This window comes from Gymnodraco acuticeps, unplaced genomic scaffold (assembly GCF_902827175.1).
Source record: "Gymnodraco acuticeps unplaced genomic scaffold, fGymAcu1.1, whole genome shotgun sequence".
NCBI lineage: Eukaryota > Metazoa > Chordata > Actinopteri > Perciformes > Bathydraconidae > Gymnodraco > Gymnodraco acuticeps.
Genome location: NW_022992126.1, coordinates 3579194 through 3601747, shown reverse-complemented (window position 1 = coordinate 3601747; position 22554 = coordinate 3579194). Strand labels below are relative to the sequence as shown.

Below are 22554 nucleotides of genomic sequence, written 5' to 3'. Positions count from 1 at the left end.
GTGTGTGTGTGTGTGTGTGTGTGTGTGTGTGTGTGTTTCAGGTCTCTAGGGTTACCACCAAAAACCACCAATCCAGAGTCTCTACTTTTGCTCAGTCAAATGGAGAAAAAATTGGATGGTTTGTTGGAATGAACACAAACACACACACACACACACACACACACACACACACACACACACACACACACACACACACACCACACACACACACACACACACACACACACACACACACACACACACACACACACACACACACACACACCACACACCACACCACCGTCCCAGGGTGTGTGCCTGACGGATGATTGAGAGCTAACCCTGTGTCTGATAGCGCCCTTTGGGGACTGAAATATTCATGGCTGCGGTGTTATTGTTTTCTCAGGTGTGTTGGTGGCGGATTGCTACACAGCACGGATAAGTGCACCCTGATATTAAAAACAGAAACATGGGTAAATGAGACCCAAATCTACAGTAATACATCAACCTCAACCTGGAGATTAATGCAGCAGTGCCAGGGGAGGTTGCATAATATTTCCCTAGTTCTTTATATTCCTCAAATTCAAACTGACAGTGAGACAAACAAACAAAAGCAGAGAAAATGTTAAGTATAAGGAAAACAGAGGGATGAAAGGCAGGCAGGCACATAGTTGTGTAAGGCTGAACAACATCGAATAAGGAACGACATCAGTAATTCTAAGCCTTTATTAGATTAAACCCTGAAGAGTAGTACAATGTCATGCTATAACAACATGTGTGTTTGCATGTGTGCTTCTGTGGGCTCGCTATGACTCATACTCTTGTTCTTTGGCTCTTTTTTCATTAATCCAGATGTCCCCGAGCATTCAATTAACTGTGGAATCGCTGATCAATGTGCACTGTAAAAGCCTGCCCTATGAAGTTAAATGGGGATTAATTATTGAATACCAATGCTCCTGCTTGTTCTGTAATGTGCCAAAAAGCGAAAACAAGGAAGTTCAGAGGAAGAGGAAAAGATGGCTGTGGGTTAAGCTAAAGATAATACAAAGTGTTGTAATAAGTCTGAGGCCTAATGTCCCTGTTCATCTCATGTTTTTATTGGCTAATTAAACAGATAGTGGTTCTCCTTAGGGAACGTGTTGTCTTTTCTGTGTGTATCTCCAGTCTATGTTGTACTGCCCGTCTGCTGGACTTATCGTCATATTTTCTACTGTGTTTCAGCCACAGAAGACCAAACCACACATTTTCTTCCTGTGATTATACCAGCAGAATCCCTTAGCTCTGATTCATATAAATACATTCAGCCATTCTTGTTGTTTTGTACATGATCCCATTCTCATTTTTTGTAAAAATATATTACAAAGCAGATAACCATTAGGTTAACATGGTGTATTGCTTTTTCATTTGCCATGTTTTTTCCAGCAAAGTAGGAATGTCTTTCCTGTACCAGTAAACACTTAAAGTAGTATTTAATCAGAAGCAACAGCTTGTGTCATTTGAAGTGACAAACCCCAACAGACAAAAGATCTGTGCTGAAATTGTGAATTAAAACAAACATGTTCCAGTCATTCACAGTCATTCTCAACAATGGGGTCAATGTATTAAACAAAGCAGCTTCTCTGGTTTGACAAATGAAGCTTAGCGCAAGTTCAATGAGGAAGACCAATATCCTCTGGTGTTACACGTCATTTCAATACCCTCTCCTCTCCCAAATAAGTGATCAGGGGGGTTACTCCCCAGCTAGCCAATCATCGCACCTGCTAACCCCTTTAAATCTGCTCTTCCCTCTCTGTCAGTTGTCATTTCAGGTGTCAACGCACAACCCTCCTCCACCTCTTCGCCTCCGTCTCCTAATACAGGGCCAAGCTAAAACCTTCTCCCTTCACCACCACCGGTGTCTAGACCCCGGGGGGTTCATCGGAGCGGTTGTCCCCTCCCGAATGATCATCCTGCAAACCGGGGCTAATCGCCAAACATCAGTTCATTCATTTGTTTGTAATCTGTCAATCACCATTCTCTTATATCATGTGTCCCGGTAATAAACATGTATTTCATACATCATGTCTCTCCTGATTGAACTGTCACTAGCAGAGTTTATCAACTGGATGAAGCTAGTGTAAGCTAATACTTATTTATCATAAGTAGCATGTAACCTTACCAAATAAAATAAGTAAAACAATTTTTTTTTACTTAGGTCTAAAACTTACCTGAATCTATATAATACAATTAAATTGCTTGATTTTAGTTAAGCTTTTGCTTCTCAAGAAATCACAAAACGAAAGTGGGATCACAATTGAGAGTGGAAGGTCTAAGATATTGGTCATACAATACACTCTGGGTTTCACTCATTGCCAGGAAAAAGCAGAGGTAGAGTCTCTGCTCCTTTTCCTGTTGCAAATTCCAAAACAAGAGTGCAACGCTTCAGCATGTAGAGAAATCTAAAGATGTGACAGCCCTGTCATGGCTGGTAACAGTTGGACAGAAGCTATTCAGGTGTGTGATTTTACTTACACATGTTCAGTGTTCATCACTAATATTTGTATCTTTCTACCCCCGCCCCTCCTTCCCTCCGACCGCCCCTCCCCGCTGCATTGACTCACTTCAGTATTTCCTTGGAGTGGCCAGTGTTGGAGCCCTTTTTGTCCGGAGTCCCGAGGCAGCTGGACTTCTGCAGGGTGTGCGGCCCCCGGTCCAGCATCATGGTGGAGGTCGCCGTGGCGATGACAGCCACTGCATCACGTACCCTGGCCTCGATGTTGTAGTCCCATTCGTCATATGACACAGAGATAAGCCCTGGGATAGAGAGAGAGAGGGATGTAGAGAGAGGTGAGAGAAAAAGGATGAATGGAAAGTGGGAAAAGAAAGAAATATGGAGAAAGATGAAAAGGAGAGGGGGGGAGAGAAGAGAGTGAGGTTACAAAAAGGCAGACAGAGTGCGATAAAAAAATGCTGGAGGGGGAAAATAAATGAAAGCCTTTTATAAGAGGCTGAAAAGTGGCAAAACACTGGGACCAAATCATGAGGGCAGTCATACCTAAAATATCTTAATTTTACACAAGCCACAGTCAAAGTGTTACAGGTTGAAATGGCATGAAAACAAGCTGCTGAATGTGAGCGTCAGTGGAGACCACCAACATCCCTCAGCTCATTTAGTTATGCTTGGCTTTCCAAGCATGAGGAACTGCTGGCTATCACATGTCAGCATCCATTTCTTACACCCATGAACAACTGCGCTCTCAGGTCATTTTGTGTGGCTGGTTTGGATTATGTGTTCACATTTGAAACATTAAACAGTACATCTTTTGGAAAAAAGGCAAAGCTGCATGTTCAGACAGCCTTGGTGTTGTTACTGGTTTCACACACAAGTTAAAATGTGGAAATACAGGAGTCAAAATAAGCGCTTCAGACATGCTTGGTGAAGATGAAGGTGTGAGGGAAAGCTACAGTAAAATGACAAAGGGGTTTAGATATTTTCTGAATACTACCATTAAGACGCTCATAATGTTCTGGTAAGGCCGGCTCACAGCTGATGGCCACACTATAAAAATAAAGCTTTTCCGTCATTATTATCTCATATTTTTGTAAGAAATTGCACGATAAAACGATATAAAATGAACAGATATGACCCCCTAAAAGTCATTCACCTGAGGTTAACAGAAATCTGTATGCACCTTATCTCTGACTTGCCCAGTGTAGTGCAAATAAACAATGAGGACATTTGCATATATGCAAACCAGCCCATCTGTCACTTGTGCCCACATTTCAATATGAAGCTTTTGGAAATCTTACCACATAATATTATAATACAGATTGCAGTGTTTAGCTCAGCAATGAAGCAGAGGATAAACAGGAAGCATTTCAACCACTCCAAAAGTGTTTTACATCCTGTGCCCTGGGTAGGATGTTCACAGTTTAAAAAGGATGCTTAATGGCACAGAGCATCAAGAGGGCACCAGAGCTGCAGTTTGATTACATATATTCTGTATGACTTTCAGGGCATGTTTTAGGACAAACAAACCCTGGAAAAATCCCTCTGAGGATGTTCATCTTATCTAGTCAATTCGAGTGGTGTCAATTTTAAAAACTGCTAATAGCACCATTGATTGAGGAGAGAGAAAGAGAGAGGGAGAAAAAGAGAGAGCGAGAGTTAGTTGTTTTGGTGTTGTTTACGCTATAATTAATAAAGATGCATCATAATTAATTTGGCAATAGTTACTTAATGTTTCAACTTTGACATGAGGCACCTAATGAGCTCCTCTCTGCAAAAGCCTTAATTACCTGCATTTGTTATGTCAGCAACGGTAAGAGAGTATCTCTATTTAAACCATTACATGTTAAGAACACCTCTCACTGTTTCACAAGTATAGTATATGCTGGTCTTTTGTGTTAGGCTTGTTTTAACAATAATTCTTTGAGATTTGTTTTGTATTCCATAAGAGCATCCACCATGCCCCCAGGCTCACACGAGAGCCATGTCTCCAACGTAACAATAAGGGACACCTGATGACCAAAATATAAAATTATTTTTTATTTTTTTTATTTGACGTTTGCTAACAATGTGAGCACAAAGGAGGGAAATAGTTTCCAGAGTCTGCAGTATCCCCTTGGAAATAAACCTCACTAGCCTTAATGACTAGTAAGCAGAAGCCCTGCCCCGTCTCAGCTACGTCTGAAGTGTTTCAATAATGTCTTATGGTTTTAAATTGAAAGAGAATACAAAGAAAAGTACAGTCGTCCTACTAAAGATCAGGTAAGAAATAGACCACTTTGTGCAACAGTTTAATATCTGTTTTGATCTTTTTTTTCCTTTAAAAAACAATTTAGAGGGAAGCAATAATGCGCATGCAGATAACAGACTGAGAAGTAGAAGACATAACTTCGTGTTTTTAATGTTTCTGTTTCATAAGAGTTGTATGGTACTCATTTACATCATCTATATACTGTATGGATTATGATTAGTATTCTTCTTTACTCAATTGCATGTAAGGTGTTGACTGGCTTTGAATTGAATTTCAATTGTAATGATCACTTACATATTGACTATGGACCTCTGGAAGATTAGGTAACTGCCACAGCCTCAGTTGATGGGGTTTCTTTGAATAAACCATGTCATCTATCTAGGGTCTGATTCAGCAGGTGGATCAATGCCAGAGTCAGCGTCTATCTTCGTGAAGCGGGCCGCTGGTGTTTGTGTTTACCTGTGGGAAAGACGTTGGGGATGATATCTGCGTCTCCAGCCACCAGCGAGGGCACGATCCAGGTGAAGCCGTACCCTGTGAGGCCCACAGAGTGAGCCACCTCGAAGATGGTGCTGGCCTCCTCCTTGGTGCAGTAGAGTAGGATCACCGGACTCTGCAGTTTCTTCAGCTGGTTCTGGATCTTGGAGTCTCCGTCTTCCAATGACATGTCCAGCAAGAAGACTTCTTCCAGCTCCCAGCCCACAAAGCTGTTATCGATGGTGCTTCGGACCTAGATAGGAAAGGGAGATTTAGAAAAAGCGTGGGCTGCTCACATACAGTCAAGTTGTTAAGAGAGATACTGGAACAAAATTGACTGATATTTCTCCTCCTCCAGATCCCACATTGCAAAACTGTTCTGTCTTTACACATCTCCTGGGAGTAGGACAAGATGTGATGTTAGGTAGTGGAAGCTCTCATGAAAATCGTGTCTTTTTTATTCTCCCGAGCACGACACCACAGGGTTAATAGATTATATGCAGCAAGGAGTGATTTTAAGTATTAAGGAAGTTACATTTGGACATGGCATTAAGATGAAAGACTTGTTTTTGTTTCAGAAAGAGAGTAATAGCTGTTCCTTGAGGTAATCAATTGAAAGGGAGTCATAGAGGTTGAGTAACAGGCAGACCGAGAGCAGCCTTTCCCAGAAAAAAGAAAAAGGAACCTTGAATCTCTTAGCTGTGTCTGATTTTTGCTCGAGAGGAGAGATAGTAGGATAGAATGGGATTTTGGCACTGGAGCTTTTCTTGTTGCTCAATTCATTGGGGCTTTGAGTTGTTAAAACAATTGTTTTTCAAATATTGTTTTCAGATATACAATAAGAACAGTAAACTCTTAAAAAAAAGGCAATATGAGACTAAACATTATATACATTCAATGTAGTTCATAAACAATAGGCACTAAATATCCTGATTCATAACCTTCCTTTAGATTCATATATGCCATTTTCTCTCTTTAAAACCCTCTAAATGTGTTCAGAGAAGAGAAATATGATTAGCTGACTTTCCATAACTTTATTCTGTTCCGGTGTGTGTCTGATGTTCAAAGTTATTCAGGGTCTCATGCCGTCCCCTTTAAAGAGTCTGCTCAGAGCCCTGAAGATAAGGACTCCTCACTGAGGGGCCGCATTCAAAAAGACATGCTCGGCCAATCTGCCTTTCACATTAAAGCAATCAGAAAATGGAAGTCGCTACCCACTTACATCACACTCTGCCAAACCTTATCACTTTTAAAAGCTTGACATTATTTTGGCTAAAACCAGAAAATTATGTCCTTGGAAAAAGTAGCATTTGTAAGGATCGTTTCACCAGCACCAGTGCCTGGCTATTAATAATATAGTTATTATAATCAGATAAAATAACCCTTAAAGGAATTAGAACACAATTATATTTATAATCAGCATGTAACTGTCATATTATATAATTAAAACATGTGAATGTATATGTTAGCAGTACTACAGCATGTTCAATAAATTACTTAATTACATTTTCTTTAAATTAAAGCAAATGTAAACAGTCACTTTGCTTATAATACAGTATAAGTATAATATAACAACCCTACGCAATGTAAAATACAGCAATATTGCACTCTATTGATCGACTCTATTAACTATTGTTTTTTAGCTCATTGAAAAGGAGTACTAGTAAAGGTTTTAAATGGCAGTATCTATCTTTTTCTATTGGTGCCGCTTGTGTTCAGTCCAACGTTCAATTTGTTCAATAAAAGAAAGAAAAAGGTAGTTTCTTTTTTCATGAGCAATGAAAAACAGCAATTTGATGCATTTGAGCAGAATACTGAAAGCAGCAGGTCTCATGAAAGGATAAGAACACAATATGACAAACCGCAATATTTGTTTTATAATGGGTCCCGAAAGACAAAGGTAATAATACATAATGGGTCTGGTACTCAGTGCAAAAGTGAATTTCTCCTTTGAATCAATGGTTGAAAAAGTGTACTGTCACTAGCTTTATAATAAGACTCCTGCTGCTTCTGGAGTGCGCTTTCATGTGAGAGATACATTTATATCAACAGAAAGTATTCTTTCAACTTCATTGTTCTTTTAGTGGTATATTATATATAAAGGTAGTGCATACACACCTACTGCAATGAATGGCCATTAAGTATACGATACAACCAGACTGCCAAATGTCTTTTTTTACATTTAAAGCTTTTATTAAGCAGTTTTCAAATAAAAGTTCTATCTTCTTTATGACATCATTCGCCTAATTAAATAAAATGAAGTCCTTGAACAACATGCTTCATTTGAATAAAGGGATGCAATGGATTAAATCAGTCTTTTTTATTAAATGAACTATCTTCAACAAATATACCTCTCAGTTTTGTTAGATTGCTGACGGCCTGTTAATAAAGATGCCTGAACTCTTCGGTATAGTCCTGCTGTTTACAGAGCAAGCTGTATGCTACCTGTGTGTCTGTATCTGTGTTTATTTACCTTGTTGACAAAGTCCTGGTAGCCAGGGTAGTATGTGGTGACAATGGAGAAGATGTACCAGTCATACTCCTCCATGATGTTCAACATGACGGAGGCCTGCTGCTCGATGGACGGACCGAACTGGAAAAACATGGAGTTGTCGTCCTGGAAACCAAAGAAAAAGAGCCAATCAGCAAACGATGTCATGAGTCACTCAGCACGAGAGAGAAACTGGAAGGTAGGGCAGCGATTATTGTGGAGCGAGTCCAGCTTTCACACGCCTCACAAACAAATATATTCCTGTTTATAGCTGGGACTGCGCTGCAACTTCACTAAAGAAGGGGCAAAAGTATGATTTTTTATGTATTTATCCTCCTGTATTTATGATGTTTTTACTTTTCTGTGCAATGTCAAAGAGGATTTGTTTCCCCTAGTTATAAATATTCAAAACACAAACAAGGTGACTCATTCATTATCAAGGATCCCTATCAAAGCGTTGATTGCACATTTAGTATGCTGCGGAGAGCATGACAGGTAAGATGGCCACCTGGTTCAATGATATTTAATGAAAGCATCAAATGTGTGGACAGACGTCTTTGTCCTAACATGTTTCTCCAAGGAGAGAGGAAGAAGTCAAAAGAGCTCTTGGCGCTCCAGGAGTCTGGTGCGATTGGCCAAGGGCAGGTCGGTCAAACCGTGTAAAACTCATCAGGACACAGGAGTCAAGACAGATTATTCACGAGTGTTAGGGACTGGAGGGGCCATGGCAGAGGGGCTGTAATAAGAACAGCATCATGTCTGGGGTCCTCTGTGTGGGAAAAAGGGAGTTGAGCAGTGACTGAGACGACTGGAGGTGGTGAGTCATGCTTCAAAGTGGATTCCTCTCACTCTTTAGTAAAGTATATGTTGACATCAAATAAATAGTTCTCTGGATAACTGGACACACTGTACAATTCACATTTATATTTAATTTAACACACTTAATGTAAATAATATCCTATTGTGTCTAAAACTCTTCAATAGTGTTTTATTGTCGGAGCTTATAGATGTTTTATCTTCACAGTCTACTGTATATTTTCTACTTTTTAATGCTGTTTTAATTCTATTTTGAGATGTTTAATTTCTAGAATTGTTTATTTCTACTTTTGTGCAATGCCTTGTTTTGTTTTGGATGCTGCTGCAACGCAAAAATGTCCCAATTTGGGATCAATAAAGCACCTCTTATCTTATCTTAGTTCAGTAATAATCAATATATATTGAATTGTATCAGCACTGTGTAACAAATGCTAAAGTCAAGCTTGCCCTGTTCACACCTTTCCTCAACGGACCCAACACACACTCATTATGGACTTCTGCGTACTTGCTGAACAAATATATATTGTGTTTATGAAAGTCTAATGCTGTGTCTTCGTTTGAGACTTCAATCAATGTTTATTTTCAATCAATGTTTATTTATATAGCCCAATATCACAAATGTTACATTTGTCTCAGTGGACTTTACAGTTTGTACAAAATATCAGTATGACAATACGACACCCTCTGTCCTTAGACCCTCACATCGTACAAGGAAAAACTTCCGAAGAAAACCCACAATTTAAAGGGGAAAATGGGAGAAACCTCAGGGAGAGCAACTTAAATCCTATTCCTTCGACAGTGTTAGCAGTTTATGTGTTTACGTATTTGATTAATCAATTGTTTTCTATAGTATTGTCCTCTTGGTTTGTGCTCTTGTTTTCGAACATTGGTCTCATACATAAAAGAACATCTGAGAAAGTCTTTGTGATTTTTGTTAATTTGTGCCTTAGTGGATGCCAGTTGTTCTAATCAAATGAGAAGATCAACACCACTCTCATGATTGTGTGTTCAATAATCAGAGCTGCAGGACGTAGTTAGCCTGATTGCACCTGTAGAGATGTCTTTATCAGGCAAGCAGCTATCTGAGCGATTTCCACTGTGAGGAGTCTACAGCCGAGCTAGCAGTTATTTAAGGAGGTAAATAGGCCAAGCTGTTTCTTGGGCTAAATCCTAATGACAGCCTGCTACCATGTTCACAATGACAATGATAACATGCAGATGTTTAGCAGGTTGACCACATTAAGCATCTTAGTTAAACGTAATAGCATTCTAGGGCGTGCATTTACATTTAGAGAGACTTCAGCTAGCTGTTATTTCCCCCATACAGTATTAGTGCAAAATCAAGCCATAAGCTATCTTTATTTATAACACAGAGAGTGGTATACCTTAAATCAGGGCCGGACTGCGACAATAATGGCACATTTCCACTGCAGCGGGGTAGCCCCGTTTAAGCGTCCCTAATGGCGCGTTTCCACTGCAGCGGGTAGCTCGCTTTAAGCGTGCCGAGCCGTGCGGGGCCCGTTTTAGGTTGCGTTTCCACTTGGCCTAGTACCGGCTAGCGGGTCCTAATTCACAGTTTTTCTGGCCCCATAAAATCGTGGTTCTAGGGCCAGGAACAACCAGGCTGAGTATGCTAAACTAGAGAGAGAATCGCTGGTAAGGGGGCTACAACTACAACAAGATGAACATATTTGACCGTGATTTAATTGTAATACACGTTTCAAAATGATGCTGAAGTAACAACATACTGATACCGGTTAGTAAAAACCATGAATTAATGCTTTGACAAGTCTGCAGACAGACGGCAGGCAGGGCCGGACTGGGACAATAAATCAGGCCGGGAATTATACACCCAGCCAGGCCACTACCAGTTTTTTGGGCCATTTTGCTGGATTTATTTGTCAATTTTACAGCGTTGCTGCCCGTAGTGATAGCCCTCTAAATCTACTACCCAAAAATAAACATATGGACTTGGGTTACTATTTTAAAAAATGTGCAAATCTATTTAGGAACCTATGTGAACATATTTTAAGTGGGGGTGGACCTCAAATCCTATAGGGGGGTCCGGGGGGTCCGGGGGCATGCCCCCCCCCCCCCCCCCCCCCCCCGGTAAGATTTTTTTTTTTAATGTTGGACTTAAATGCATCAATCTGGTGCATTTTGAGGGGGAAATAAAGAGACTACACCCATATGAAACATAACTGTATACATTTAAATAATCATAAAATCATAAAAACATGGCCATAACCAATAACATACCATATCCAATATGAAAAAACATTGAAACTTGTTTATTTATTTGTTTTTGGTTCATTTATAGTTGTGAGTGTGTGTGCTCCTGAACCAGCCTCACCTGTCTCCCTCCTCTCCCTCCTGCTCCTCTTTGAGGCAGAAGCAAAGACTAGTTTTAGCTCTCAACAAGTTTTAATAGTTTATCTTGCCTTTTTTCACCTAGTTAACATTTTTTTTTAATTCATGCATATTTTACTAATCACTCCCCCCTCAAATGGAAATATGTGTTTACATAAATGGTGACCAAACCGTTTGAGACCCACAGAGATAACTTAGACTAAGTTAACTATCTAAACACTCAGAGAGTCCTTTACCTCACCTGAGCTGTAGTTATCAGTCTCTCAGTCTGACTGGAGAGGACTCTCCTCCCACCTTGTTGTTGAAAAAGCTCCTTATATCCGTTAGCGCAGCTAGCACTAGATGCTAACAACAACAATACACGTAACCGGTGCGCGCGCTTTATCTCACTCGCTCGCGCCACACATACACTAACACACACCCTCCCGAGCTTGAATGGCACACAGAGACCAATCGAGGGCATTAGTATGATCTGTATGAAAGTGGCCATGTGGGTGGGCCACATCATGTATACAGACAGTCACACTCTGTGAGGCAGTCAGACCCACATTTGCGTTCACAATACATACATAAAAAGGCCAGCAGGCCACTTAACAGGCCAGGCCATCGGGAAACCTCCCGGTCCTCCCGATGGCAGGTCCGGGCATGACGGCAGGCGAAAAACCCTTTTAAAATGCGTGTTTTCTAAATGGAGCTTGGCTAAGCTAACATTATATATGCTCCGACCGTCCACACTCACAACAACGGCCTATACAGACATAAATAAACCAGCGACTGTATTCGCAATGACACAGGCAGTCTGTGGTTTGTACTTGTTTAACTTTTGTCTAGTTTCTGAACAGATATGAGGAGCTGTGAGCTGTGAGTGCTAAGAGCTAACGGCTGTGTTGTTTTTCTGGGGCGCTCATTGAAGATGACGTCACGGCTCCGCCTACACTGCGTTACTATAGTAACTACCCCAGTTCCTAAACTATAGGTTATTTACGTAACCCCAGTTCTCAGAGTAACATGAAGTTACTCAACGCGTATGCAAACAGAAGCATCAATCTCATTACGCCAATCCTGATTGGCTGGTGATCTTGACGTCTACGTCAGGGAATCCACCCACCCTTTAAGTAGCTTGCGCTACGTCGCAGCGTCATTCAAAATAAGCACCTCTTCTCGCTTCGCCTTAGCAAGAAGGGCCGTCTGGTGAGACATCTCACTTCATGTTACTCTGAGAACTGGGGTTACGTAAGTAACCTATAGTTCTCATTCATAACACTCCGTTCGATGTCTCACTATGGGATATTGAAACTCCCGTATTGCTAGACATGCTTATCTCAAAAATCACCAAAACAACCAGAACTTAACAGGTAGAACTCTGTCTCAACACGGGACCCAGCACTGCGCGGGCCACACTTGGAGCAGAGACATCTAGCCTGTAAAAGCGGACAAAAGTGAGCGGTGAGGACCCAGTCGCTGCTGCACAAATGTCTTGGATGGAAACACCCTTGAACAAAGCCCAGGATGTAGCCAGTCCACGAGTAGAATGACCACGCAGGCCCGTTGGTGCCTGCAAACCCTGACTCGTATAAGCCTCCACAATCCAGTGGGAGAGCCGTTGCCTGGTAACAGGCTTGCCCTTATGAGGGTTAGTCCAGGATACAAAGAGTTGGTCATTGCATCGAAACTCTTTTGACCTGTCCATATAGGTGCGTAAAGCACGGACTGGGCACAGCAAATTCGGCCGCTGTTCCTCAGAGGAACACAGTGGCGGAGGAAATGCCTCAATGTCAATGGGGGTACATGAGCCAACCACCTTAGGTACAAAGGCAGGGTTGGGCTTCAGCAACACTCTTGTTTGCCCCGGGGCAAACTGAGTGCATGAAGGATGTACAGAGAGCGCATGAATGTCACTGACTCGCTTGGCAGATGCCAGAGCCAGTAACAACACTGTCTTCAGTGACAGGTGTTTCATGTCAGCTTCTTCCAGGGGTTCAAATGGAGGTCGAGTGAGCCCATCTAAAACCACTGCCAAGTCCCATAAGGGCACCGGTGACCTGGAAACAGGGAGGAGCCTGCATGCGAGCCCCTTTCATAAAACGGCAGACCAAGGGATGTTGGCTAGCCGTCTTTCCCTCAAAGCCCACAAGCCATGCAGCAATAGCAGCCAGGTACACTTTGATCGTAGAGAAAGCTCTGTGTTTATCAATCAGGTCCTGTAGAAATGATAGAATCACCCCGACAGGACATTGAAAAGAGATGTGTCCTTTTTTAAGGCACCACTCCTCAAACACCCTCCACTTACAGTCATAGAGGGACCTGGTGGAGGAAGCTCTTGCACTCTGAATAGTGTTTATCACTGTTGCAGCCAATTTAATGTATTTTAATATTTGTATATGAAGGTGCTGTGATACTACTGAATTGACCTGGGCATAGGCGGGGACTCAGCCAATTTCAGGGTACAGCCTACTATTTAGGGGGGACACAGGTGCACAGCATTAGGGATTGGGAATCACCAGAGGGAAGCCACACAGTTTTTCAACCGTGCGTGTTTTCGCTTATTTTCTGTTTGTTTTGAGTTAATTTCAGTTTATTTCTTTATCACAGTTAGTTGTTTAGTTATCAGTTAAACACCCGGCTCTTGTTTTGCTGTCATCATCCTGCAATCCAAATAAACATCTTAAATGCACTCAAAGAGAAGACCTGATTTGCTGTCAACACCACGCGTCTGGAAAAGATTCACACCATATCCCTCACTGGCAAATATTTGTTGTTCGGTTGCCTTTACATTTGTTGAAAAACTCGCTTCCAAAGACCGATGGACAGAGGAGGACAGCGCTGTATTCATTGACTTTTCCCGACTTAAATCCATGTTACGCACCCGCAAGAGGAACGGGGACGGACCAAACATCAAAGTCACGGTAGGAGTATTTATGAATGAATAAAAGGTTGCGGAGGAGAGTGGCCTTCACGCAACGGGATACAGGCAAATCCCATAAAGTAATTCTAAACAAAGCCTCCGTGGATTGCTAAATAATGGCCATGAGTAACGAGGAAAATCAGGAAATGAACGCAGAAATGAACGCTGCTGTCAATCAAACTGAAAAGGAGGATGGGCTTGGTACAAGGACAGCTAAACTCACATATAAAGCAGCGGAAGCAAAGATATTATCTATGCAAAAGGATAGGAATTCTGGGATAAAGCAATTGTGTAAAATGGCAAAGGAATTGGAACAAATGATGATTTCAGATGGAAATGTTTCTGACATGCAAATCATGTGGAAACTGTCTGGGGAAACTACAAGGTTGCATGAGTCATTAAAACCTTTGTTGCCTGAGGATGAAATGTTTAAACAAACGGAATGGTTTCAAAATCAAATGCACAATATTAAAGGAGTAATACACAAAATGGAAAAATGGGTCCATGCAAACAGGGAGAAATGCATACAGGTTGTGGATGATGAAAATGATGTGTTACATGCAAATGAGGAGCTGGATAATATTGGGCCAAATGACTGTATTTCTAACATTGGTGACAAAACAAATGTGTCAGGTGGAAGCTCTGGCCATTCAAGGTCCTCAAGGTCAACAACGTGCTCTGCACGTATCAAGGCAGAGGCTGAAAGGGCTGCGCTCCTGGCTTTGGAGGCTGCTCTCAAGGAAAAGCATGAGCTGGAAGCTCAAGAGGCTCAAATTAGGAAGAAAAGGGAATTGCTTGAAGTGCAAAGTCAGATTGCTGCGCAGACAGCAAAAGTCACAGTACTCCGAAACAGAGGGTCTGACATAGGAGTCACAAATGGAACAAATTCATATGTGTCAAAACACAAGTCTGCTCTCAAACCCTCTGCTGTGTCATTTGTTCCACAAACTTCAAGTTGTACCGTCAATCATCCACCAACAGGAGGCAGTAAAACTGCTATGTCAATGAAAGCACAATTATTGGAGCCAAACTGTCAATACAATCATCCACCAACAGGAGGCAGTAAACCTACAAAACCCACTCAATCACATCAAAATCCATACAAACAGTACAATCCACCAACAGGAGCTGCTAAAGCTGCAATGCCATTACAGTCTCAGCAGCTACAGGATCTATACAACCAGTTCAATACTGCAGCTACAATGCCAAGTGGAACAGGGGCACGGCGCAAAGAAACCATTTCACAAGGAACCAGATCAAAAACGTATGCTTCAAATCACATCCCAAGCATGCCTCAAAGGTCTTTGCAGTCATGTCCCAGTGCATATACACAACAGCAATGTATCCAAGTCGATGAGGACCAAGGCAGAATGCCTCAAAGATCTCGTCAGTCATATCCAACTGCACAGCCATCACAGCAATCAAACCAAAACAGGGAGGAACCGGACCAAGGCAATATTTTCACCATCATGCAAAAGCAAAACGACATCAAAGCATTACTAGTGCAACAGCAGTCTTCATTATCATTACCCCCAAGGGACATACCAGTGTTTGATGGAAACCCTCTTGAGTACAACTTATTTGTCAGAGCTTTTGAAAATGGAGTGGAAGGAAAAGCTGCTAGCAGTGTAGACTGCTTATACTACCTGGAGCAGTACACTCGAGGGCAACCTAGAGAGCTGGTCAAGAGCTGTCAACACATGCCATCTGACAGGGGGTATCAAAGAGCAAGAATGCTTTTAGAAGAACGCTTTGGAAATGAGCAAAAAATAGCCACTGCATATATGGAAAAAGCACTTGGATGGGCACCACTGAAGTCAGAGGACATCAAAGCCTTACAAGCATTTTCACTATTCCTACGCGTCTGCTGTAACGCTATGGAGGACATAAGCTACATGTCAGAAATGAATATGCCATCAAACATACGTGCTATAATCATGAAGTTACCATACAAACTGAGGGGAAAATGGAGAAACATTGCTTTTGAACATCAGGAGAGACGCCATCGTCAAGCAGGTTTCAGTGACTTGGTCAATTGTATTGAGAGACACGTGTCTATTGCATCTGACCCACTGTATGGAGACATTCAAGACACAGTTGTCTCATTCTCAAAATTCAAAGTTGGAAATAAAGTGTCACAGGGACGCATAAAGGAGAAAGGAAGCAGTTTCGCTACATCTGTGGCAGCTGTTAACTCTGAAACTCAAAAGGAGAAATACTTACCTGATAAGTCAACAAAGGGACCTTGTCTGCTGTGTGAAGAGGGCCACAGATTGGAAGTGTGCCCCAAGATGGAAAAGAAGCAGCATCGGGATAAAATTGATTTCCTAAAAATGAAAGGTGCTTGTTTTGGATGTCTATCAGTTGGACACATGAGTAAAGATTGTCACAGTCGGCTGTCTTGTAAGTTGTGTAACCTGAAACATCCTAGCATTCTCCATATCCATGCAAAGGAATGGAAAGAAATCAAGTCAAAGGACTCACAGCAAGAAACAACAAGGATGAGTCAAGCCACTACTCCCAAGACATGTGGCCATATAGAAGCCGGAGCACAGGATTGCGTCTTGTCAATTGTGCCTGTAAAGATCAAGGCAAAGAAAGGCAGCACAATTCTAAAGACCTATGCATTTCTAGATCCCGGCAGCTCATCTACTTTCTGCTCTGAGCAACTGATGAGGAAGCTAAAGGTGAGAGGAAGGAACACTAAATTCCTGATGAAAACAATGAATAAAGAAAGCTTTGTCAACAGTCACGTCATCTCAGGATTAGAGGTAGCTGCACTCAATGGTAACATCTATATTGAGTTGCCTGATGTGTACACCCAACGCAAGATGCCTGTGACTCGTAATAACATCCCACAACAGGAAGACTTGTATGCTTGGCCATACTTGGACTCTGTGGAAATTCCTGCTATCGATGCTGATGTGGAGCTGTTGATTGGAACTAACTCTGCAGAAGTAATGGAGCCATGGGAAGTGATAAACAGCAGGGGTAAAGGACCTTACGCTGTTAGAACCCTATTGGGATGGGTTGTCAACGGACCATTGAGAGGAGGCAATGAGAGTGGGAGTAGCTGCCCCACAGTCACAGCCAACCGCATATCCATTGCTCACATAGAGGAACTGCTGGTGAAGCAGTACAACCATGACTTAAATGAGAAATCAGCAGAAGACAAGCCAGAAATGTCCATAGAAGATCTTAAGTTCATGCAAATTGCCAACACTTCAGCTGAACTCAACAATGGACATTACTGCTTGAAGTTGCCTTTTTAGAGAAGAGGACAATGTTGTCATTCCCAACAACCGCCATCTTGCTGAGCAAAGGGTCCTCTGCCTAAAAAGGAAATTGGAGAGAAATCCAACATTCAAAGAGGAATACACCAACTTTCTTGATGTCATAAACAACGGCTATGCAGAGAGTGTGCCAGAGCATCAGGTGAAAGGAAAAGAAGGAAAGGTGTGGTACATCCCGCATCATGGGGTGTACCATCCTAAAAAGAAAACCCTGAGAGTGGTATTTGACTGTGCAGCAAGCTAGAAAGGTGTGTCACTCAACACTAAACTACTCCAGGGACCTGACTTGACAAATTCTTTGCTCGGAGTTCTCACAAGGTTTTGTCTAAACTCTATAGCAGTTATGGCTGACATAAAAGCTATGTATCATCAAGTCCAAGTGGCAAAACAGGATGTAGACTTTCTTCGCTTCCTATGGTGGCCAAGAGGTGATCTGACACAGCCGCTCACTGAGTACAGAATGACTGTTCATCTGTTTGGTGCAATATCATCGCCCAGCTGTGCCAGTTTCGCCCTTAGAAAAACGGCTGAAGACCACAAAGCAGACTTCCCAGTTCATGTAACAGACACCATCAAGCAGAACTTTTATGTGGACGATTGCTTGAAATCCTTGTCTTCAGAGGCAGAAGTCATGTCTTTGGTTACAGACCTGACCGCTCTATGCCAGTTGGGAGGATTCCAACTGCTGAAATGGATCAGCAACAGCAGGTCAGTGTTGGAAGCCATTGATGTGGAGAAAAGGAAGTGAAATAACTGGATTTCGACAGAGACAGCCTTCCTGTCGAAAGAACCCTGGGACTGCAGTGGTGCGCAGAAACTGACACCTTTAGGTTCAAGATGGCAGTCCAAGAAAGGCCATTCACAAGAAGAGGTATCCTGTCGGTGGTGAGCTCGGTCTACGACCCCATTGGATTTTTAGCACCCTTCACCTTACCTGTCAAGATAATGCTGCAAAACCTCTGTAAGATGAGCTACAGTTGGGATGAGCACATTCCTCAAAACTACCAGTTGCAGTGGGTGGGGTGGCTAGAAGATCTAAGAAGACTCAGCACTTTCAGTGTGCCGAGATGTTTTAAACCCAAAGGATTTGGACAGCTCACAAGTGCCCAACTACATCATTTCTCTGACGCCAGCGAGAACGGCTATGGCACAGTTTCATACTTGAGGCTGCAGAGTGATGATGAGAAGATCCATGTAACTTTAGTTCTCGGAAAGGCACGAGTTGCTCCTCTAAAGAATGAGACAATCCCAAGGATGGAACTAACAGCTGCTGTGCTGGCAGCGAGAGTTGACAGACTCCTGAAAGCAGAGTTGCAACTAGAGCTGGAAAACTCAATCTTCTGGACAGACAGCACAACAGTGTTAAAGTACATCAGGAACGAAACAAAGCGCTTTCACACCTTTGTTGCCAATAGGGTCTCTGCTATAAGAGAAGCCACAGACATCTCACAATGGAGGTATGTTGACACAAAATGGAACCCAGCTGATGAGGCCTCTCGTGGGGTGAAAGTTGAACACCTTCTCACTTGCAGCAGATGGATCCATGGCCCAGAGTTTCTTTCCAAGAGTGAAGAGGAATGGCCTCTTAACATCTTGGATTCAACTTCCATCAGCAGTGATGACCCAGAGGTTAGAGGAGAAGTTTCAGTTAATACTGTCATCATTAATGATGCACCAAATGCAACAAATAACATCTCTGATGAAGACCCACAGAATGCAGTAAATCAACTGATAATCCACTTCTCTTCGTGGAAAAGGCTTAAGATCTCAGTTGCGTGGTTTCTCCAGCTGAGAAAGACGTTGCAGTTGTTGAGTCAAAAGAGAAAATAAATACAAGCTTCTCTGTCCAGCAGTGGACTTGACCCAACTCAACAAAAGAACAAAGAGGAAGAGGACATGAAAAGATTCAGAGCCACAATGGGTGGTCACGTCTTATTTCCTGAAGATATTGACGCGGCAGAAAGTGTCATCATTCAGTACTGCCAAATGGACAAGTTTAGTGATGAAATCACTGCTTTGAAAAAGGGAACATCTGCAGTGAAGAAAATCAGTCACATTTATAAGTCACATCTGGCTACGCCTCCCTGCAGTCCCTGGATTTCCTTGCTCTCACTGAGACCTGGATTACTCCATTCAACACATCCACCCCAGCAGCTCTCTCCACAGCATATTCCTTCTCCCATACACCCAGACCCACTGGCAGAGGAGGTGGCACTGGTCTCCTGCTCTCTCCCAAATTGAGCTTTTCCCTCTTCAAGCTACCTAACTTCACTCCTTCCACCTTTGAATTCCATGCCGTCACAGTAACCCATCCTATACAATTAACCATTGTTGTTCTCTACCGTCCACCAGGCGCCTTGGGGGACTTCTTGGAGGAATTAGATAATCTCCTCTCACACATCCCTGAAACTGGCCCTCCCGCTGTACTTCTCGGAGACTTCAACCTCCAGACAGGGAAGATAGACGAACTAACATCTCTGTTAACCGCCTTTGCTTTCTCACTGTCTCCTTCCCCACCAACTCATAAAGCTGGCAATGTCCTTGATCTCATATTCTCACGGAACTGCGCTACTTCTAACCTCTCTGTAAACCTGCTCCACACATCCGATCACTTCTTCATTTCATTCTCTCTACCCCTTTCCAAACATAATAAACTAATCTCTTCTCATCCTGCACCTGTCCGCCGTAACCTTCGTTCCCTCTCCCCCTCTACCTTTGCCTCATCGGTGCTCTCAGCCCTCCCTTCCTCGGACTCGTTCCAACTACTACCTCCAAACTCTGCTGCAGAAACTCTCCTCTCTACTCTCTCCTCCACTCTGGACTCCCTCTGTCCTCTCACATCTCGGCAGGCTCGTCAGTCCCCTCCTGCTCCCTGGCTAAATGATGCACTGCGTGCTAATAGAACCGTCCTTAGGGCAGCAGAGCGGAAACGGTGGAAATCCAAACACTGTGACGACCTCCTAACCTATCAGGCTCTCCTCTCCTCTTTTTCTGCTTCGATCTCTCAGGCAAAAAGCACTTTCTTTCAAGATAAGATCCAATCTTCGTATTCCAATCCCAAAAAACTATTTTCCATCTTCTCCACCCTCTTGGACCCTCCCAAAGCCCCTCCTCACTTCTGTCAAGCGACTTTGTTATCCACTTTGAAAAAAAGGTTGATGATATTCGCTCTTCTTTTTCTGACTCACCTTTACTCACCGCTGGGTCACCAGACCCTCCTTCCACCCACACACTAACCTCCTTTTCCCCTCTCTCTCCAAGTGAGGTTCTCACCCTCATTACCTCTGCCCGCCCTACCACCTGTCCTCTGGACCCCATCCCTTCAAACCTCCTTCAGACTATCGCTCCTGATATTCTACCGTTTCTCTCCCATTTCATCAACACTTCTCTAACTTCTGGTCACTTTCCAAACAGTCTCAAGGAGGCAAGAGTAAACCCTCTCCTAAAGAAACCCACTCTCAACCCCTCTGATGTTATAAACTACAGGCCTGTCTCTCTACTCCCGTTCCTGTCTAAAACACTTGAACGCGCTGTCTTTAAACAACTCTCCTGTTATCTCCATCAGAACAACCTTTTGGATCCGCACCAGTCTGGTTTCAAGGCAGGTCACTCCACAGAAACTGCTCTCATTGCTGTCACTGAGGAACTGCACACTGCCAAAACAGCATCCCTCTCCTCTGTCATCATCCTGTTGGACCTGTCTTCTGCATTCGACACGGTGAATCATCAGATCCTCCTTCGCACTCTCCAAAAACTTGGAGTTTCAGGCTCTGCACTTTCCCTCCTCACCTCATACCTCAAAGACCGTACCTACAGGGTAACTTGGAGAGGGTCTGAGTCCGACCCTTGTCAATTAACTACAGGGGTCCCTCAGGGCTCTGTTCTTGGTCCCCTCCTCTTCTCCCTGTACACAAACTCGCTCGGATCAGTCATTAGCCCGCATGGTTTTTCATACCACTGCTACGCTGACGACACCCAATTAATTCTGTCCTTTCCCCGCTCAGAGACCCAGGTCGTCGCACACATCTCTGCTTGTCTAGCTGACATCTCTCAGTGGATGTCTGCTCACCACCTCAAGCTCAACCTTGACAAGGCTGAGCTGCTTTTCCTTCCGGGAAAAGATTGTCCCACTCTTGACCTAACAATCAACATCGGCACCTCTGTTGTTTCCCCGACTCAGACTGCAAGGAATCTGGGTGTGACCCTAGATAACAACCTGTCCTTCACTGCAAACATCGCTGCTACAACCCGTTGCTGCAGATCCACGCTTTACAACATCAGGAAGATACGTCCCCAGCTGACACAGAAAGCGACGCAGGTTCTGGTCCAGGCTCTCGTCATCTCACGCCTAGACTACTGCAACTCCCTCCTGGCTGGTCTACCTGCATGTGCCATCCGACCTCTGCAGCTCACCCAGAATGCAGCGGCTCATCTGGTCTTCAACCTTCCTACATTTTCCCACACCACTCCGCTCCTCCGCTCCCTTCACTGGCTTCCGGTAACTGCTAGAATCCACTTCAAGACACTGGTACTTGCTTACCATGCTGCGAATGGATCTGGCCCTTCGTACATCCAGGACATGGTTAAACTGTACACCCCAGCGCGTGCACTACGCTCTGCATCAGCCAAACGACTCGCTGCACCCTCGCTGCGAGGGGGACCCAAGTTCCCATCAGCAAAAACACGTGGGTTTGCTATCCTGGCTCCAAGATGGTGGAATGAGCTCCCCATTGACATCAGGACAGCAGATAGCTTGCACATCTTCCGGCGCAGACTGAAAACTCATCTCTTTTGACTCCACTTCGAGCGATAGAATTATTAACAAAGCACTTATATACTAATAAAGGACTGGCTTATCTAAAGCCAGTTGAGTAGCACTTGAAATGTTTGGCTCTATGAAACCTGATGTACTTATATGATTCTGTTTTCTTCAAGGTTGTGTCTTCCTGGTCGAATGCACTTATTGTAAGTCGCTTTGGATAAAAGCGTCAGCTAAATGCAATGTAATAATGTAATGTTATAAACTTGATCCGGTGCTGAAACAAGGAATCTTGAGAGTGGGAGGTAGGCTTAGCAAAGGAGCAATGCCTGAAGACACAAAACATCCAGTCATTCTTGCTAAGGACCAACATATCGCCACTCTAATCTTACGCCACATTCATGAACAGTTAGGACACTGTGGAAGAAATCACCTACTTTCCAGACTTCGTCGACAATACTGGATCACCAGAGCAAATGCTGCTGCTAGAAAGATCCTCTCTTCCTGTGTTGTCTGCAGACGATATAGGGGAAAGCTGGGTGAACAAAAGATGGCAGATTTGCCAAAAGAAAGACTGCAATCTGATCTTCCACCATTCACAAATGTGGGCATTGACTATTTTGGGCCGTTTGAAGTGAAGAGAGTCCGCAGCCTCATCAAACGCTAAGGAGTTATCTTCACCTGCATGGCCAGTCGGGCAGTCCATCTGGAAGTGGCCTATTCAT

General features: G+C 43.2%; 1 protein-coding gene across 1 annotated transcript in view; it reads right to left on the bottom strand.

The window, feature by feature from the left end:
* Window positions 1–22554, bottom strand: part of grin2bb (glutamate receptor, ionotropic, N-methyl D-aspartate 2B, genome duplicate b) — a 123417-nt gene that overhangs the window by 38200 nt on the left and 62663 nt on the right. Inside the window, 3 exon segments of the mRNA XM_034203277.1 lie at window positions 2580–2772; window positions 5178–5448; window positions 7669–7812. Of these exon segments, the coding sequence (XP_034059168.1) occupies window positions 2580–2772; window positions 5178–5448; window positions 7669–7812 (608 nt within the window).